Source organism: Catharus ustulatus, chromosome 29 (genome assembly GCF_009819885.2).
Source record: "Catharus ustulatus isolate bCatUst1 chromosome 29, bCatUst1.pri.v2, whole genome shotgun sequence".
Lineage (NCBI taxonomy): Eukaryota > Metazoa > Chordata > Aves > Passeriformes > Turdidae > Catharus > Catharus ustulatus.
The window spans coordinates 5,507,862-5,526,221 of NC_046249.1; the positions used below are offsets into that span (position 1 = coordinate 5,507,862).

At 55.7% G+C, this 18,360-nt stretch overlaps 1 protein-coding gene across 7 annotated transcripts in view; it reads left to right on the forward strand.

Annotated features, from left to right (window-relative positions):
- TCF3 (transcription factor 3) overlaps positions 1-18,111 on the forward strand; it is an 83,410-nt gene extending 65,299 nt beyond the window's left edge. For 2 of the 7 annotated variants that reach the window (XM_033082061.1, XM_033082063.1), the window contains exons 11-20: positions 51-177; positions 1,042-1,100; positions 1,790-1,868; positions 2,772-2,845; positions 3,455-3,658; positions 5,043-5,166; positions 5,894-6,056; positions 9,957-10,183; positions 10,853-10,997; positions 11,865-18,111. In XM_033082061.1, the coding sequence (XP_032937952.1) occupies positions 51-177; positions 1,042-1,100; positions 1,790-1,868; positions 2,772-2,845; positions 3,455-3,658; positions 5,043-5,166; positions 5,894-6,056; positions 9,957-10,183; positions 10,853-10,995 (1,200 nt within the window). In that variant the 3' untranslated portion in view covers positions 10,996-10,997; positions 11,865-18,111. Of the gene's footprint in view, positions 1-50; positions 178-1,041; positions 1,101-1,789; positions 1,869-2,771; positions 2,846-3,454; positions 3,659-5,042; positions 5,167-5,893; positions 6,057-6,934; positions 7,174-9,956; positions 10,184-10,852; positions 10,998-11,864 lie in introns of all 7 variants that reach the window. The other 5 variants (XM_033082062.1, XM_033082066.1, XM_033082064.1 and 2 more) reach the window with 3 other exon arrangements.
- Positions 18,112-18,360: the final 249 nt, after the last annotated feature.

An 18,360-nucleotide genomic window follows, 5' to 3' on the forward strand; every position in this document is an offset into this window, starting at 1 on the left:
GCCCACAGATTGTCCAGGGCCCCTCTCACCCCTGTCCCCCTCCCTGCCAGAACTACCAGCTGCATACAGGAGAGGTGAACGGTGGACTCCCCTCTGTGTCCGGCTTCTCCTCAGCCTCCACGGCGTACGGAGTGTCCAGTCACACCCCCCCGATCAGCGGCACAGACAGCATCATGGGTATGGCCAGGAGTGACCCTCCTGCTCCACAGCTGGGCACAGGCTCACCTGGAAAACCAGGGATGGTGCAAACCTGGTGCCTGAGGCATCCAACACACCCAGATTCCTTTGGTCCCTCGCGTGTCACCTGTGCCTGGAGTCCCTGCCTGGGGAACAGACACAGTGAGGTTCTTGCTGCTGGAGCACCTGGGTGTTTACACCGCGTGGGGTGGGTCTGGGAGGAGCCCAGGAGCTCTGTCATTATCTCCTGGAAGTGATGTGGCTTAGATGAGTTGTGGGATGGATTTGCACCTGTGTGAAGCTGCTCCCCTAGATCCAGAACGGGAATGTTCGTGCTGGGTTTGGATACCGTGTTAACACCCGAGTGCTTTAGTCTCTGACCCTGCTGAACCTGTTACAAAGCCTGTTACTGAAATGAGCTTGTGCTCCCCAGGAAATAAGGATCCTGACACAGATTTGTCGAAAAAAACTTGTTTTTCTATGGAGCAGTAAGGTTGGGATTCATACAATGGAAGTATCATTAAGGTTGGAGGAGACCTCTGGGATCATCCAGTGGTTGTTGGGGTTTGAGATGCACCATGGCAATGGCTGTGCTGCAGCAGAGATGTCTGGTTGATGTTGGTGTCACTACACCTCCAGCCCAGAGCTTGGAGAGATGTCCCTGCAGCTCCTTGACAGCTTCTAGGGGAAGGTGCCCCATGTCCAAGCTGCTCCGAGCTGGACAAACATTTAATTTTCAAGCAAAGCACTAAAAGCAGAAAATTCTCAGCCCAGAGCAGGTGACCTCAAAGAAGGTCTTGTAGGGTACTGTGTACTGCTGGGGTCTGGGGCCTTGGCAGTGGCATCTGTATCCTCTCTTGGCAGGTAACAGAGGAACCACAGCTGGGAGCTCTGGAGATGCACTTGGGAAGGCTCTGGCCTCGGTAAGAGTTTGGGACAGTCCTGACCCCCTCCCAGTCCTGCTGCTGCAGGGACCCTCTACCCAGCAGGGAACATGGCCACATTTGGTGAATGCACCCCAAATCCACAGCAGCCTCTGATGGAGGGTTTTCCCCTCTCCATGTGCTGTCATCTCAGTCCTGGCACCTTTTGGTGGATGGGGAAACTGAGGCACTGCAGGTTGTGGTGGCCCTGCAGCCCCATTTCCTGCTCTGTGCCCTCCCAGCCAGGTGCTGCTCTGCCAAGACCACCCTACACAGACCTTGTAACAGGTCTTGCAGGTCCCAGTAGTGCTTGCCCTGTGTGTGCTGGTTCAAACTGGAGGGCAGTGGTTTCACTGGGTTTTCAGGGAGTTACCTCTGTCCTATTCAGTGATCTTTGCAGGTGGCAGAGGGGTGTCTATGACACCCCAGGTTGCAGGTGACAGTGCACCCTGCAACAATTCCTGAGAGCTCCTGCTTCCTCCTGACAGGGGACCTGAAGAACAGAGGCTGCACTCAGGGTGGTGACAGTAGGGACAGAGAGAAACCCCAGGATTAATGGGGGAACTGGGCTCGGTCTTTGTGCTGGCTGTGGGTTTGGGAAGGGAAGTCCCAACAGGTGGTGGGTGCCACTGGGAGGGGACAGCTAGCTCAGGGTGGCACTGCTGACCATCCCCCTTCTGTCCCTGCAGATTTACTCCCCTGACCACTCTAGCAATAACTTCTCGTCCAACCCCTCCACCCCCGTCGGGTCCCCACAGGGCCTTGCAGGTAAGTGACAATGTCAGGGGTAAGGGGGGTCGGGTTTGCTTTGGGGACTTCCCAGGCAGTGAATTTCCCAGGTCAGCCCCCAACCCTCAGCCTCAGCTGGCACCAGCCTCAGGACCTTCTTGTGCCATTCCTGAACCTGTCCCTGAGCATCCCATCTTGGAGAGGCTGTGGCTGGATTTGCCTCCCATGGGAGAAGCACGGTGGGAACTGGGAAGCAGCCAAGGGGTTAAAACCCATGTTCAGCACCTGCTGAGAGCCCATTCCTGCTCCCTTCGGACAGGACAGGTCCTGTTGTGGCCAGCAGAGCTGGTGCCCAGGCTCCCTTTGCCTGGGGTGCAGCATAACCTGGCCCCAAGGTCACAGCGAGTCAGGGACCTGGGACATTTGGACACCTCTCAGGGTCTGAGCCAGAGCAGAGCTCATAGTGCTACACAGTGCCACATGGCTCTGTGGTGGCCCAGGAGGTGGCAAGCAGTGCCGTGGTGGCCTGAACACTGCCGTGGGAGCTTGTATGGGGCTGTAGTGGCCCATGCAGAGCATGTGGTGCCACAGTGGCTAGTGCAGTGCTGTACAGTGCCATGGTGGCCCATGCAGTGCCATGGTGACCCATGTAGTGCCATGGTGACCCATGTAGTACCATGCAGTGCTGTGGTGGCCCATGCAGTACAGTGGTGGCCCATGCAGTGCCGTGTGGTGCCACAGGAGCCTGTGCAGTGCTGGGGGTGCTGGTGTGGCCCGAGCAGTGCCCGGGCAGTGCTGTGCTTGGCACGGTGGGCAGTGCTGTGCTGGGCACGGTGGGCAGTGCTGTGCTTAGCACGGTGGCCGCTGCGGTGCCCCAGCTTCCAGCCCCATCTAGTGGCAGCCGTGGCCATGGCCGGTCCCCAACTGTGCGTTTGTCCCCAGGCTCATCGCAGTGGCCGCGGGCGGGTGGAGCGGGTGCCTTATCTCCCAGCTACGAAGGGAGCCTCCACACTTTGGTAAGTGGCACCAAAAATTCCAGCTTCTCCTTTACTCTCTCATCCCTCAGGGCTTGGTGATGAAGGGTTTTTGGGTGATGCCCTCTCCCCTGGACGCCTGGAATCAGCTGGTTGGTCAGGAATGGATATTTGGGTGGCAGCAGCTAAGCAGAGCTCAGTGCTGCATCCCTGACCTGGAGTCCCCCAGCACCCTCCCCCTGCCCCCAGCCCAGGCCCATCCCGGGGTTATGGCCCAGCCCAAGGCATTCCCGGCAGTTTCTGCCCTGAGCAGTTCCACTCGTGTGACCTGTTGTGCCTTTGGGGAATGGCACTGCTTGGGTGGGGTTATTTCTCCCCATCCCTGAGCGCCTGAGTCCAGGATTGCCATCAGTCATTCCATAGTGCTGAGAAGCAGGGGGCTGCTGGCTTTATGGGATTGCAGTCATAGAATTGGATTGGAATCATGGAAATGTTTGGGTTGGAAGGGATCTTAAAGCTCATCCAGTTTCACCCCCTGCCATGGGCAGAGACACCTACTGCTAGACCAGGGTGCTCCAAGCTCTGTCAAACCTTGGACACTTGCAGGGATGGGGCACTTAACACAGACCTGTCTCTGTCCTGCCCTTCCAGCAAAACAAAATGGAAGACAGGTTGGATGAAGCCATCCACGTGCTGAGGAACCATGCCGTGGGCCAGACCTCTGCCATGTCCAGCAACCACGGAGACATGCACGGGCTGCTGGGCTCAGCACCACCACACAGTGCCGCCGTGGGCAGCCTGGGCCAGGCCTTCCCTGCCTCAGTCATGGCCCTGGGGAACAGGCACCCGAGTCTGGTGAGTGTGGGAGCTGGCAGGGACACTCTGGAGACACATGTCATGTGTGGCATGCTCTGGCATTCAGGGGGACATTGCCTTTGGGGTAAGAATAGCACAGTGTGGTTCAGCTTGGGTCAGGCGTTGGCAGCGTTGCATGGGTGACAGAAGTCACTTCCCATGTTCCTGCAAGGGAGAGTTGAGTCACAATCCCAGAGTGGTTTGGATTGGAGGGACCTCAAAGTTCATCTTGTTCCACCTCCTGCCATGGGCAGGGACACCTTCCACTACCTCAGGGTGCTCCAAGCCCCGTCCAGCCTGGCCTCGGACACTTCCAGGGATCCAGGGGCAGCCACAGCTGCTCTGGGGACATTGAGTCCACCCTTGACACAAGCTCTGCCCTTCCCTGTGCCCCTTCTCAGGGCAGGCAGAGGTGATGAGGGAGCTGCTCTTCTTACCCTGCAACATGATTGGAAATCCCTCAAAATAACTTCAAGGCATCCCTGGAATATGCAGGGAAAAGAGGGTTCCAGTGGGTACAGGAGTGCCAAGTGTCACCAGGAATTCCCTACTCTGAATGGCTAGGGCAGGCACCATGTCCCTCTGTGCACATGGAGAGTGCTGGTGTATAAGGGCTCATTCCAGCTCCAGGGAATGTGATGGATCCAGGGCGCCCTGGGCATGTGGATGCTGGGGTCCTATGTAGGGTCACCTGGGTCCACACTTGTCTAGAGGTTGGTGACCACAGTAGCACGTTTTTGGCAGAGCTGCTTGCCTGCTGCAGCAAACAGTGACACATCTGCAGTCTCCAGAGAATCAGCTGTGATCCCCTTCCAGGCTCCCTGGATTCTGTTCCTGAGCAGGGAATGAGACATGTCCTCTGCAAGCTGCTGCCAGCCTGTGCGGCACAGCCTCGGGGCTGTGGGCTCAGAAGGGGCCCTCACTCTTTGCCTCCAGCCCCTTTGGAGCCAAGTTCATGTTGTTGGGATGTCCCTTGCTCTGGTGGCACTGGGGAGGTGGCAGAAAGAGTGGTGCTCAATGGACACAGGACACGTGTCCTCTCAGGTGTGCTGGCCTTGCACCAGGCACAGAGGGGCTTTTCCTCAGGGTGGGGGACAGCAGAGACAGGGACAGGGACAGCTGCATCTTCTGTTCAGAGCAGGGAGCTTCAGTGTCCCCACCACGGTCCCAGAGAGCTGGTGCTGGGGCAGGCTGGCTCTTCCCTCCTGGATTCCAGAGCTTCAGGGGTGGGAGGGTGAGGGGAGCACACAGCTGTGCCTCAGCTTGGTCCCCAGTCTGGAGCCCCCAGGGTGTCCTGGGGTGACTGCTCAGGTGAACGTCCCCACTGTCCACTGGCTGTGACACTTCCCTGTACCTAAGGCTTGCTCTGCTCGTTGTGCTGCAGGTGGGAGGAGGCCACCCTGAAGATGGTTTGTCCAGCAACCCCAGCTTGCTCCACAACCATGTCACACTTCCATCACAGCCCAGCTCACTCCCAGACCTCAGCAGGCAGCAGGACACGTACAGTGGTAAGGCAGCTCTGCACGGGTGCAGGATGGGGCTCACCTGTGCCAGGGCTCACCTGTGCTGGGGTTTCATCTGTGCTAAGGATCACTTGCTGGGGAGTCACCTGTGGGGCTTGAGTTCAGAACTGTGCAGCAGCAGCCTGGGAGGAGATGGATGTATCTGCAGGGCTGGTGTAGCATTCACAGGCTAGTTTCTACTTGGAGCCTTTTTCAGAGGTTTTGCAGAATCCTGGAATGGTCTGGCTTGCAAGGGACCTTAAAGCTCATCCTCTTCCACCCCCTCCCATGGGCAGGGACACATTCCACCATCCCAGGGTGCTCCAAGCCCTGTCCAACCTGGCCTGGAACATTTCCAGGGATCCAGGGGCAGCCACAGCTGCTCTGGGCACCCTGTGCCAGGGCCTCACCACTCTCACAGGGAACAATTCCTTCCCAATATCCCATCTAACCCTACATGTTTGACCTGTATTTTCCCATCCCCTTGACACGTGTGGGTGCACAGTTTGCAGTGCTCTGCTATATAGTTGAGTTCCCAAACTGGAGGGTTTGGGAAGTAAGAGGGAGAACAGGATGTGTCAGCAAGGCAAAGCCAGCCATTTTCCCTGAGTGTGGAGCAGCAGTGCAGGATGAGTTTGGGATGCCACTGCAGAAGCAGGGCCTGGGGGACCCCCCAGCCTCCTGTGTGGGACAGGCCCCTCAAGCCGTGCATGTGGCTGTGCTCTCTCTGCAGGCCTGTCTGGGGGGCTGGGCCGGAGCAGCGTCTCCTCAGGAACGAGCGAAATAAAGAGGGAAGAGAAGGAGGATGAAGAGAACACGTCAGTGGCAGATAACTCAGAAGAGGAGAAGAAGGAGCTGAAACCCTCCCGGAACAGAACAAGGTGCTCTTTGAACAGGTCTCTCCCTTCACTTTCCCTGTTCCCAGGCCAGGGGTGTTTGGGCTGGGATCTGGCTGCCAGGACCCACCAGACACTGAGCTTTGGCCTGCAGCACAAACCCCCAGCCCCTGCCCACCCTGGAGCCTGGTGTGGTCTCACACAGTCTGGGCTCCTGCTACTGCCCCAGGGGAAAGGGTCTCTGCCACCCTCCTGCTGTCTCCTGTCCCTGTGGCCTCAGGGTGTCCTCATGCTCCTAAAGCAGAGGGATGCACCTGATCCCCTGCCTGCTTGTGTGGGCACTTGGTGCTGTGCAGGGAAGGAGCAAGTGCTCCACCCCAGTCAGACACGGTTTGACCCCTTCCCTGCCTTGAGGCACTTCTGCTTTGGGCTCTTGTATCCTCTGTCACATCCAGCCAGAGGAGAGGCAGTGGCTCAGGTAGAGTCCTTCAGCGTGTTGGCTGCTCTGTGGCCTTGCCACCAACTCAGAGACCTCACCAGGGTGATGGTGTCCAGAGAGGCAGCACCAGCCCCACTCCTGCCCTGGGGGCAGAGGGCTGCATCTTCCCAAATTCCAGCTGGCGATTCCAGTATTGGCCTTCACCTTGCCTGGGCCACCCTGCACTTTCCTGGCAACAAGCTCAGGCCTTAATCACATTGTGGTTTCTTTCTTTACTGTTTAAAAACAAAACAAAACAAAACAAAAAAGAGGCAGAAGAAGAGCCTTCACTGCTTCTCTCCGAAGCCCCTGCATGTGGCACAGGCCAGCAGGTCCTGGCAGGGCACATGGGGGGCTCGGCATCTCTGTGTGTCACCGTGTGTTTCTTGTCTGTGAGTTGACCAGTGCTGAGAGTGCACACGAGGAATGTCCCTGTCTCGTTCTTATTTTAAACCATTAGTCAAGATGAGGATGAGGAGGACGATCTTCTTCCCCCAGAGCAAAAAGCCGAGAGAGAGAGAGAAAGGAGGGTCGCCAATAATGCCCGTGAGCGCCTGCGGGTTCGTGACATCAACGAGGCCTTTAAAGAGCTCGGACGCATGTGCCAACTGCACCTAAACAGCGAAAAACCGCAGACCAAACTGCTAATCCTACACCAGGCCGTATCAGTCATACTGAACCTGGAGCAACAAGTTAGAGGTCAGTGAGGGTCCCGGAGTGGTGATATTTTACGTATCTGATCGGCACGGGGCTGTCTGTCTGTCTGTCTCCTGTGACGTGCTGTGGTGCCTCACACTGTCTCTCTGCCCTGTGGCCTTGGGGACCAACCCAAGGCCGTCAATGTCCTTTTTGTTTTGTTTTTTTTTTTTGCCTTTTTTGCATCCATCCCTGCTGTACCCTCCTTTGTCCCCCGCTGCCACCGTGTGTGCTGCATGCTGGTCCCTGTGGGGACACCTGTGCCATCCTGCTTCCTCCAGCCAAGAGTGCTCAGTGCTTGGCCAGCAAAGTGACAGAAACACCACTAGAAAATCTCCCAGAGGGGTCCAGCTCTGCCATCTCCAAGGGCTGCTGTGAGCACAGAGCCCATTCCTGTCCCCTCTGTGTGCCTGATGGGACTCTGTGCTCCTGTCTCCGCAGTGTGGCACCTGGCAAAAGCCCTGGCACCACGGGAGCTGTGCGAGGGCAGCGGGGTGCCCTGAGCTGAGCAGCCCTCGCTGCCTGCACTTGCTGGTGTCTGACACAGGCTGGGAGTGCTGTGCCTTCTGAGCCTGGCGCTGTCAGCAGGCACCTGCAGGCTCTGCCCCTCACCAGGACACCCTCAGGGCACCTTCTGTCCCTTCCACGCTCGTGTGCACCATGGTGTGTGTGCAGCGTCCCAGGGAGGGAAGCGAGGGCTGGCTGTCCTGCTCCCAGGACATGGCTGCTTTGTCCTGCACCCTGCAGTGCATGCTCTGCTCCTGCCCCTGCTCCTGCTCCCGCTCCTGCTCCCCCTGCAGCGTGGGTGCTGGGGCAGGATAACCCTTTCTCTCTGCAGAGCTGTCGTAACACGCGTCGGGGGCTGTGCCTGCCTGTGCTCCTCTCTGCTGGCCTTGCTGTGCCTTGATGTTGGAGTCCTTTGTGCCTCTCTTCAGTTTGTAATTTTTTGCCTTTCATAACATGTATATTTTTTCCTGTCTTCTTTTTTAATTTCCCCTTCCTTTTGTTTTTTTTTTTTAATTTTGAGTTTTTATTTTTTGGTTCTGTTCTTTCCAATCTCCTACAGACATGCCCCAGCCGTGACCTCTCGGTGGTCCCACTCTACCTTGTACTTGCTGCTCGCGGATCCCAGGCAGGACCGAGGGTGGGGCAGAGCTTAGGCAGAGTTGGCACCATGTTCACTTTGGTCTCCCAAGCTTGTCCCTTTTTAAACCCTTCCTGGAGGCAGCCAGGGAGGTGGCTGAGCCTTGCAGGCTCCATCAGCAGTTAGTGCAGACAGGCAGTGTCCTTTTCATGGGTTTGTGCTGCTTTCCAGGAGAGAATGCCACCTCACTGCCTCTCTGGCAACACTGCCACGGGCATGGGACCATCAGGTCCCTGCGTGCCCAGGGGGGCTGCCAGGATCCTCCCACTGCCACAGCAGCTACAGGAAGGGAAAGGAGGAGATGAGGAGTTTTAGGCTGGTTGGTGACCCCCAGGGGCACAAGGCAGCCAAAGCATCCCATCCTCACCCAGTGCAAGCTGCCAGTAGTGGGGACACAGCTCTGTCCTGCCCTGGTGTGACATGCAAGCCTTGTCCCTGCTGGGGGAGCCACCAGCCAGGACTAGCCACCAGCAAGGACCTGCAGGCACCAACCCATGTTGGAGGAAGGATCTGGGATCCTGTGTGGAGGGCACAGGTGCCAGGATGGCCCTGTCCCCCAGCCTGTGCTGGGCGTGTGGAGAGTGCAGCTGGGGCAGTGACGAGGGGACACAGACAGGGACCAGGCAGCAAGGAGAGGGTGCAGCAGGGGCAGTGGGCAGCCCTCTGTCCCACACAGGCAGTGCTTGCCAGGGGAGCCCCTGCTCCCCTTCACATGGCCGTACACTGTCCGGAGGCTCTCCAGGAAGGCTCTGACTCTGCGGCCCCTCTTTGCTAAAGGCTTATCCCCACCTTGCTCCCCAGGAGCCCAAGGCCACAGGCTGTCCCAGTGTCAGGTCTCACCCAAGGACCCTCCTCAGACAGGTGTCTTCCTGCAAGAAGTTTTGCTCTGGGGGAGAAAGTCGTCTGGGCTTAAATTGGGGCTTTTGAGGGGTTGGGCAAGGCCACGGTTCAAGATGCTGCCAGCACAACTTTGCTTCCCCCCATCCCTGCATGTGTCAGGCATCCCTGGGTGCTCTCAGCAGTGGGGGCTCTCCCAGAGCTTCTGACTGTGCCTGGAAAAGAAAGTCACCCCTTCTGGTGGGCTTTTGGCTATGTGGAAAGATCGGGATTCAGTGTCTGCATCCGAGTCTGATCCTCAGAGCAGCCCTGGCTCCTGCTCCCAACGCTGCCCAGGCCAGGCTGTTCCTGCTGCTGCAGCACCACTGCTCCAAACACCAGCACTGGGAGCTGCAGGTGGAATTTGGGAAGGAAATCTTACAAAGAAGGATTTGCTTCCTGCCAAAATCTCTCCTTGGGGGACAAACCTGATGTTTTTGGCAGAGACCCTCTCCCAGTCTTTGAGTTTTCAGTTGAAAATAAAATTTTGCAGAGGGTAGAAGGTGTTGGTGGGTGATGCTGCATCAATACCCACCCTTGTCCCCAGTCACCCCTTCAACCTGGCCCTGTGCTGGCAGCACCTTCCCTGGGCTCACAGAGGTGGCACAGCCTGGGCTGCTCTGGGAAGCACCCAGAGGAATATGCTTTGCAAAGCGAGGCTGTTTGGGCCATTTCCAGTGGACACCCGGAGCACTTCCAGCACGGCAACATAGAGCCCCACCTCGGTGGCACCCCCTGACTAACCCCTGTGGTGCTATGAACCCAGCAGTACAGACGAGGCCTTGTCACTGGAGGACAAAGATCTGAGGGACCGGGAGAGGAGAATGGCCAATAACGCCAGGGAAAGGGTGCGTGTGCGGGACATTAACGAGGCCTTTAAAGAACTGGGACGCATGTGCCAGATGCACTTAAAAACGGACAAAGCACAGACCAAACTGATCATCCTACAGCAAGCGGTGCAGGTCATTCTGGGCCTGGAGCAGCAAGTACGAGGTATGGTACCACTGGCAGGTGCATTTTGGGGCCTGTCTCTTCCCCTGTCTCTGCATGCTCGTGCTTCTCTGTCCTGACTCCTGCTTTTGGTGTGAGGTGTGTGTTTGCAGCGCCAGCAGCACCTCTGGGTGCTGAGCTCTCCCCAGCCCCGGCCTGGGGTGGATTTGAGGCTCCTCTCTCTCTCTGCTCATGCTTAATATGATTTGGCACCTGGATCCCATTAAGCAGCTTTGGAAAATTCAGTCCACAACTTTGAGTGTTGGCTGAGGCACTTGGGGATTCCAGTAACAAGCACATGGACATGCCCTGGCACAGCTGTGGCTGCCCCTGGATCCCTGGCAGTGTCCAAGGCCAGGTTGGACAGGGCTTGGAGCAGCCTGGGATAGTGGAAGGTGTCCCTGCCCATGGCAGGGGGTTGGAACAAGATGGGCTTTAACATTCCTTCCAACCCAAACCATTCCATGATTCCATGTTTAAGTGGGGGTGCAGCTGGGCCTGGGGTTCTGCTTGAGCAGGGGCCTGGCAGATTCCTGCAGGGCCTGCACAGAGCTCATCTCCTCCCATGGGCCTGCCTGGCACTGTCCCCGCTGTCCCTCTGGGATGCTGCTACCAGGGGTGATGCTGTGCCCAGACTGAGGTTGCTCCTCTCCCTTGCTGTTTTGGGCACAGAGCGCAATCTGAACCCAAAAGCGGCCTGCTTGAAGCGTCGGGAAGAGGAGAAAGTGTCCGGAGTGGTAGGAGACCCCCAGATGACACTGTCAGCTTCACATCCTGGTCTAGGAGATGGTCACAACCCTGTTGGACACATGTAAAGGTACTGTTCCCACCTTTGATCCCAGTGTGGGTCCAGCCCTGTGCCCATGCCCTGCTCTGCTCTGTCTGGTCAGCCCCACTCCCTCAGCACCAGCCATGGTCCTGCTTTGTTTCCCTGAGATCAATGACCTGCAAGGCCTGGCACAGGGTGCCCAGAGCAGCCCCATCCCTGAAGTGTCCAAGGCCAGGTTGGAAGGGCTTGGAGCAATCTGAGGTAGTGGGAGGTGTCCCTGCCCATGGCAGGGGGTGAAATAAGATGAACTTTAAGGTCTCAACCCATTCCATGATTCTGTCTGTGTGTCATGTGCCCTGTGGACACCCAAAGCCTCTGGCCCACAGTAGAGTGCAGCCCCATAGCTGGGATGGGGGGTTTGGAGCTCTCTGAGTGGGCTCAGCTCTGTCTGCACCTCCCAGTCCTGCCCCATTTAGCTACTGGGAATGAGTACTTCCTTTTCCTTGTGAGAGGGAATGGGCAGGTCCCAGAAATTCCAAGCGAGTCAGAGAAGGTGAAAATCCCCTGGTAAAGTGCTGGCAGGCACAGACTCTGATGGGCTGTTCCCATTTTTAAGGGAACCTAGGAGCATCTGAGCAGTGCAGAGATGGTGGGGGGATTGAGCAGATCCAGGAGTGGCAGGTCAGGAGCTAATTCCGTAGAGTGCATGGAGAGGACACAGTCCCTTGGTGTCCCCTGCCCCAGTGGGTGCCTGGGGATGGCCTGACCAGAACAAAGGCAAAGCTCAGCTGCAGCCCTGCCCAGCCCTGCCGGGACAAGCTGCAGCAGGAGCCTTGGGGTCTGTGCAAGGAGCACAGTTTTATTCTCATTTGGGTTCCTATCACTTCAGATTTTTTTTTTTTTTTTTTTTTTTAGATCTTTTTGTTCCTCTGGGTATGGAGATCTGTAGGAAGAAAACCCTTGGCGTGACCTGCAACCCTGTTGAACCACAAACTGTAGTACTGCTCATACTGACACATGCAGACGGATCCTGGTGTGACGTAAGGGGTGGGAAAAAAAAAACACTTTGTCAGAAACAAAACGGAAACAAAAAATTGCCTTAAGTATAAAGTGCAGAACAGTCAATACATATCACTCAGTTAGGAGGGGGTGGCGTGTTCTCTTGGCTTGTTCACAAGCAGCCAGCAGCAAAATTGTGCCTAAGCTTGATATTTCTTTTTTAAAAAAAAAGAACATTAGTTATGAGATTTTTTATGTAGAACAAATAGCAATGCCTTTTGGTTTTTTTTAGCTTCTTTTGCATATGTTTTGTAAGCAACGAAAAATTTTTTTTTTGTATAAAAACATGTCTTGTACCCTCCGCTTTTCTGCTGCTGTTTCTATAGTTAACGTTGCATCTTTAGGATCAACCAGAATATTAAAATTGTATTAAGAGAGACTGGATATAAAGAGAGGAATTCTCAGATTCGGCTCAGAAAGCCACTAAAAGCGAATGTAGCCACAGTGAGGGAATGTTCTTCCTTGCCTGGCTTGTACCTTCCATGACAAAAAACAAACAAACTCATGTGCTGAATTCACCATCTCTTTGCTTCGGCCACTTCTGATTTGGGAAAAGGAAGTTGAACAGCAAAGCAAGTGGCAGCAGTGCTCCCGCTCCCCCCGGCGGTGGGTGACTGAGGTGACTCGCAAGGTTTGCTTTGTTCCCGGAGATCCCGAGGGGAGGACAAGCTGCTGAGAGAGAGCAGCCCCGGGTGGAGGAGAACCAAGGGACTGAGGTGCTTCCAGGTGAGCAGAGCAGCAAGGGATGCACGAGAGGAGCGCCTCTTCCCAGAGCTATGGAGGCACTTCCAGGAGCAGCACTGAACAAAGACCAACTGAACAAAGCTGGAGCACAGGCAAGAGGCAGAGGCAGCCAGAGCACAGCAGCAGCAGTGGATACAAGGCCAGGAAGCCGGGCAGCAGCAGACCTGAGGATGCTGGAGCAGGAAGGGAGCAGGGACCTGGCTCACTCCAGCCTCGGCAAAGCCATGACCAGCAGCAGGATCCCCTCCTGCAGTGGAGCTGCTGCCATCGGAAATGCCAAGTGCTGGCTCGGAGAGAGGGGTGGCTTCACTGCCTGCTGTCACCTGCTGTCACATCTCCCAGGCATCCTTGGAGGCAAACTGAGCTCAGCACTGTGCCAAGGGCTTTGAGCGGGCACCATCACCTGCACGTGGGCTCCTCTCTTAGCACTGGGAAGGAGGGCAGCAGGAGTGCCTGTCCTGTACCGTGTGCTCCAGCAGCCAACCTGGGCCAGCCAACCCTTCACTCCAAGGGATTCCCAGTCACTCCAGACCACTCTGGAGTGCTCAGCAGGAGAAGGATCCTTGGCAGCCCCTCTGGGTGCCGCGGAGGTGTGTGGAGCAAAGAGGTGCTGGGCAGTGCTGAGCTGCAGCAGCTGGTCTGGTGATGGCCATAGAAAAACATCCACCAGGAATTTACTCTTGTTTCTTCCTTCTCCTTCCTCTTCTGAAACATTTTGTGCCTGGTTCTTCCCAGCTCTGCAGAGCCCCCAGTCAGGAAGGATGGTGTATGGGACGTGGGTGCTGGTCTGGGGGGATGTGGTGCTGTAACCCCTTTCCCCTGCAGGGTCCATCTCTCCCCTGTGCTGCTCCAGCCTGGGCTCCTGGGGAAGCTCTGTTGCTTTGGCACAGGGAAAGGGAAGGACTGGCAAACAGGATTAGGTCCTGTGGTACTTCCCAGCAACCCCAGGCTTTGGCATAGCCTGGTGCTCCTCCATGCTCATGGCTGTGCTCTGTGCTTTGGCAAACCCTGCTACAAGTGCTTATCTCCCACCCACACCTGGGCACTGTGGCTTCAGCCCCTGTGGCAGCTCCAAGCTGAGCCACTCCAAGTGCCAGGGCAGGCTGGGACTGTCCCTGCTGCTCCTGGCCCTGCCCTGGGGCTCCCCAACATCCAGCCATCACTCTGAAGCTTTTTGGTGCTCCTGGCATTCCCCAGCTTGCTGCTCCCACCATTCCTTCTGTATGGTGAAACCTCAGCAGCCCCAGCTCTGTCCCTGGGAAGGCCAGGAAAGCTCAGTGGTTCCAGTAACCCAGGTTCTTCTTGCCTGTGTCAACAGACACATTTTAGCCTCATCAGCTCGTCAGGTTATGCTTCCCTCTCTTGGGTTCTTCTGGCTGCTGAAGCAGTGGGCAGAGAAATGGATGAGGTTTTCCTCCATGTGTGACAACCTTGACTCCCATTCATGCTTTAGAGTGCAAATTGGAGGGCTCAGCACTGCTTTTTGTTTCCTCCATGAGAATTCCTGCTCCATTGGTGGGACAGTGCTGGGGCTGCAAAGTACCCACTGCTCAGGGGTTTGGCTGGCTCAGCGCCCCTGTCCCAGGAGAGATGGAGCAGTGTCCCAGCCCTGGAAAGCTTGAAACCCTATTAAAAAATACTTAAAAGTGGTTCACAAACCCTTTGATTTTGCCCCACAAATTGGAGGTGGCAGTCATGGACAATTGGACTTAAATAGACTAATCAAGAAAATTCCATAAATTCAACAAAATTGGAAATCTGAGAAGATTTATGAGTTGTTCACAAATTTGCTGAACTTCTTCATCTCCTCTGAGTCCTGCAGCCAGGGAGGAATCCCAGTAAGCCAGAGCCTTTCTCACAGTGCCTGAATCCCCAGGCATTGCAACAAAAATGGGGCTTTTTCAGCTGCATTTAGGTGGTTTAAGTGGTTACTCTGACAGCAAATCCAGCCAACTTCCTTCTGTGGCAAGGCTTGGGTGAAGGTCCTTGAGCACAGGCCCTCAGAGCCAGGGTTTGGAAAGATCATTTCAAAAGCACAATGTAAGGGGGGGTCAGTGGTCTCCCTGAAGCTGCCTCGATGGCACAGGGTGACAGCTTTGTGTGCCAGCCCAATGTGGCATCTCTGCTTTCCAGGTGCTCAGGGAACAATTGAGAAGAGCAGCAAGAAAAAATTCTTATGTCTTGTTCAGTGTGAACATGGTGCCTGCAACCAGCCAGGGGAAGTGGCTTTTCTAAAAACAATCACTGCCAGGTGCTGTCCCCAAAATACCACCAGCCCAGCCCTGAAATGTCACCCTGTAGCAATGAAACTTTTGTCTTTAGGTGTTGTGGTGAGTGAGGGCCAGCTCTGCACCCTCCCCAGCCTACAGCTCTTCTCCATTCCACTTGGGATCTTACAGATCCCCAGACCTGCTCCTCTGCCTGTCTGCATGTCCCCACAGCAGTGGTGCTGCCAGGACAGGTGTCACACGTGGGTGACATGCTGTACAGTGCCATTTATTCCATTTTCTCCTTCCTCTCTCAGCCTTTGCTTGCGTGGCCGCTCCTGGGGACACGTGCCCTCCTCTGAGGCCACTGAGCCCCCCCAAAGCTTCCTTCATCAGATGGGGCTGCCTTCCCTTCTGTGCAGTTTCTTGTTCCTCTTTCCCCAGGCTGCATCCCAGTGAAGCAGCAGAACTGGGACACTGCCATGGGACATTTCTTGTGTCCCCAGCCCAGGGGCCTCTCTTGCCCCACTCAGCCAGCCCCTGCCTCCCTGCTCACGAGCTGTGCATGCCACAATACTGGGGAGTAGCTGGAATCCAGTCTATGAACAGTAAAATTGCAGATTTTTTTTTCTCCTTTTTCAAAGCAGCTGCAGCTTCCCATGGGTTGGTGCTCAGGCAGTAGAGGCAGCTCCTGCTCTCAGCCCCAGGGAGCAGAATTCCAGCTGTTTGGCATTCACCCCTGCCCATGACCCCCTACTCACAGCCCCAGCCAGCATCTTGGGGCTCTCTGCTCCCCTGCTGTCCCAGCTATCCCATAGAGGTGTGTTGGCAGGAAAGATGGAATCAAGCTGTCATTTCCTCAGGAGGCTGCAATTCCAGAGTCAGTGCAGAAACTGCTCTCCAAGGTCCTTTGTGTCTCACCAGTGCCCCCACTGAATCCAGCAGAGCCTTTGGGCCCTTGCTGGGTGGTTCCAGTTGTGGGAGCTGGAGAAACAGGAGGCTTTGGAAACCCCCAGTCTCCTGCACCCCCTAAGCTTTGCTGCCAACTTTGGGGCCTGTGGAACCCAAGTTCCTCTTGCAGGCCCTGCTGTGCTATAGTGGGGAGCCTGGGCCTGCTCCATTTCCATCCCTGAGCTTTGGGAGGTGGAGCAAAGCTGGGGATGGAGCTGGGCCAGGACAAGCTTCAGCCCCCACCTGCAGTGCTGGCTAACCCAGAGCAAGCCCTGGCCACTTGACTCCCGCATTCCTGCTCAACACCAGCAATAGCAAGGCCTGTTTTTAGTACCCTGAGCTTGCACAAGGTCTTTGCCCTGTTAAAAATCCTATGCAAATCTTATCCCTCTCCCCTGTCCCAGGACTCTGCAGATCCCAGCCTAGCCCATTCTCTCTGCTCTTGTCCATGATTGCTCCTGAGTTCCTGCTCCCTGCTGCCCCCAGGGTCCGGATTCATTCCTGGCAGCTCCAGAAGCATTTGAGACTTGTGCCCTGGAGCTGGGAGGGGGCAGGTGAGTCTGTGGGAACATCCAGCCACACTGAGCACTGAACTGGAGGGGGCAAGGCCTGCTCCTGGGGCTCCTCCACACACCCTTCACTCTCCTGTGCCTTCAGCTTGATGCTGGTGGGCACTGCCAGCATCCTTCATCCCCCAGCCCCCTGAGAGGAGAAGCTCTGTTCCACCTTGTGCTGCCCAGACTGCCCTGTTCTAACACCCGAGCCTCAGGCTCGGCTGGGGCTGCTCTTCCTTCAGCCACTCCAAGCCTGAGGGGTGTTCCCCTTCCTCCCAGTGCCCATTGACTGGGCTGCAGGCAGGAGGATTTGGGGGTGGGTGCTGCCAGTGTCCCACAGCACAGCTGCCTCTCCCTGCCCTGGAGCAGGTGTCAGGGGACCTGGTGCTCTGTACTTTGATTTCCAGGACAATTCAGCCCTTCTGGGGAGCCAGCACTGCTGTGCCTTGGCCTGCAGGACTCCCACGGGGAGGTGGGCTCTGGTTAGGAGGGTGGTGCAGGCTCCACGTCACCTTCTGCCAAACCTTGTGTGTCTATCTTCAGCCAGCTCAGGGCCAAGGGCAGTCCTCTCATGGGTCTCCACACTGGTATCTCTGTTCCCCTGGTTTTGTACCCCTGCTGCTCCTCAGGGCTCTCCATTCCCATCCTGGCCCAGCCCAGCCCATGCCGTGGTGGAGGGCGAGGCTGTAACACACCCTGGGACATCTCAGCTGCAGCACCAGCTCGGGATTGCAGAGGATTTCTGCTTCCAGCCGGGGTGTGCTGCTTCCAGCCGGGGTGTGCTGCTACCGAGGCCTTTTGCCAGAGCATCCCCGTGCCCTGCATCCCCGGGCTGTGGCGGGCTGGAGCTCCAGGACACCGCAGGTCCCCCTTCCCAGGGCCACGTCTTCCCAAATGACTCAAACCCAGCAGCTTTTGAGCAAACCTTGTAACGTGGAGCCACTCGAGGGAAGGAGCCGTGGGAAGCCACGCACCAGGCACTGCTCACGTGCCAGGAGAGGGGAAAGAGGCGCCTGGTGAGGCAGGACAGGGAGGATCCCAACCCCACGGTGGGAATGACCTGCTGGGTGCCCAGGGCTCTTGCTCTCTGGGGAAACAAAGCATTCCTGGGATGTTCTTTATATTTTTGTAGGATTGGGGGTGGGAGAGCAGATGGAAGATGCCTGCGGAAGTTGTTTATTTTTAACCCTGTAGAAAGTTTTGGGTTGTTTTTGGTTTTTGGCCTTTAAAATAAAAAATGGTCCTTGCTTTTGATGTTTATGCTGCCTACCTGTAAATCCAGATGTACTTAAGTGGCTGAAATCCTTGTTCTTAAATCAGATACACATTATAGTTTTGAACTATATATATAGTAAATATATATATATATATGCCTAACCCAGCAAAAAAAAAAAAAAAATAAAGTATTTGGGGGTGGGAAATGCGTTGCTCTTTGAAATGAATCACAATTGGGGGATGAAATTGTGTTTCTGAGTGCCTCAAGATATGAATTGTTTTCATTTTTTTAAATAATTTTATACAAGTGTCAAAACAGCTGGCTGGATTATTTGGAATTTTTAAATAATCCTAACTTTTTTAAAGTAGATTTTGAGAACTGTCCTGTATATAACAGTAATGTAGCAATAAATGTGACATTTTATAACAATATTACTTTTTTTATCCCCATTTGTGTCCTTCAGATGTTGTATCCCTAGGAATGAAAAGCTGGAATAAAGGCTTTGCCTTGTACTAAAAAACAAAAAACTAAAGAAAACAGCAGACAGGTTTTCAGACACTTGATCTGGGTGTGGATCCTGCCCCCTGCATCACTGTTGTTTCCTTGCCTCTGCCCCTGGGGAGCACCCACAAGTGGGAAATCCAGTTAAATGCCCCCAGCCCATCCCAGGAGCCCAGCAC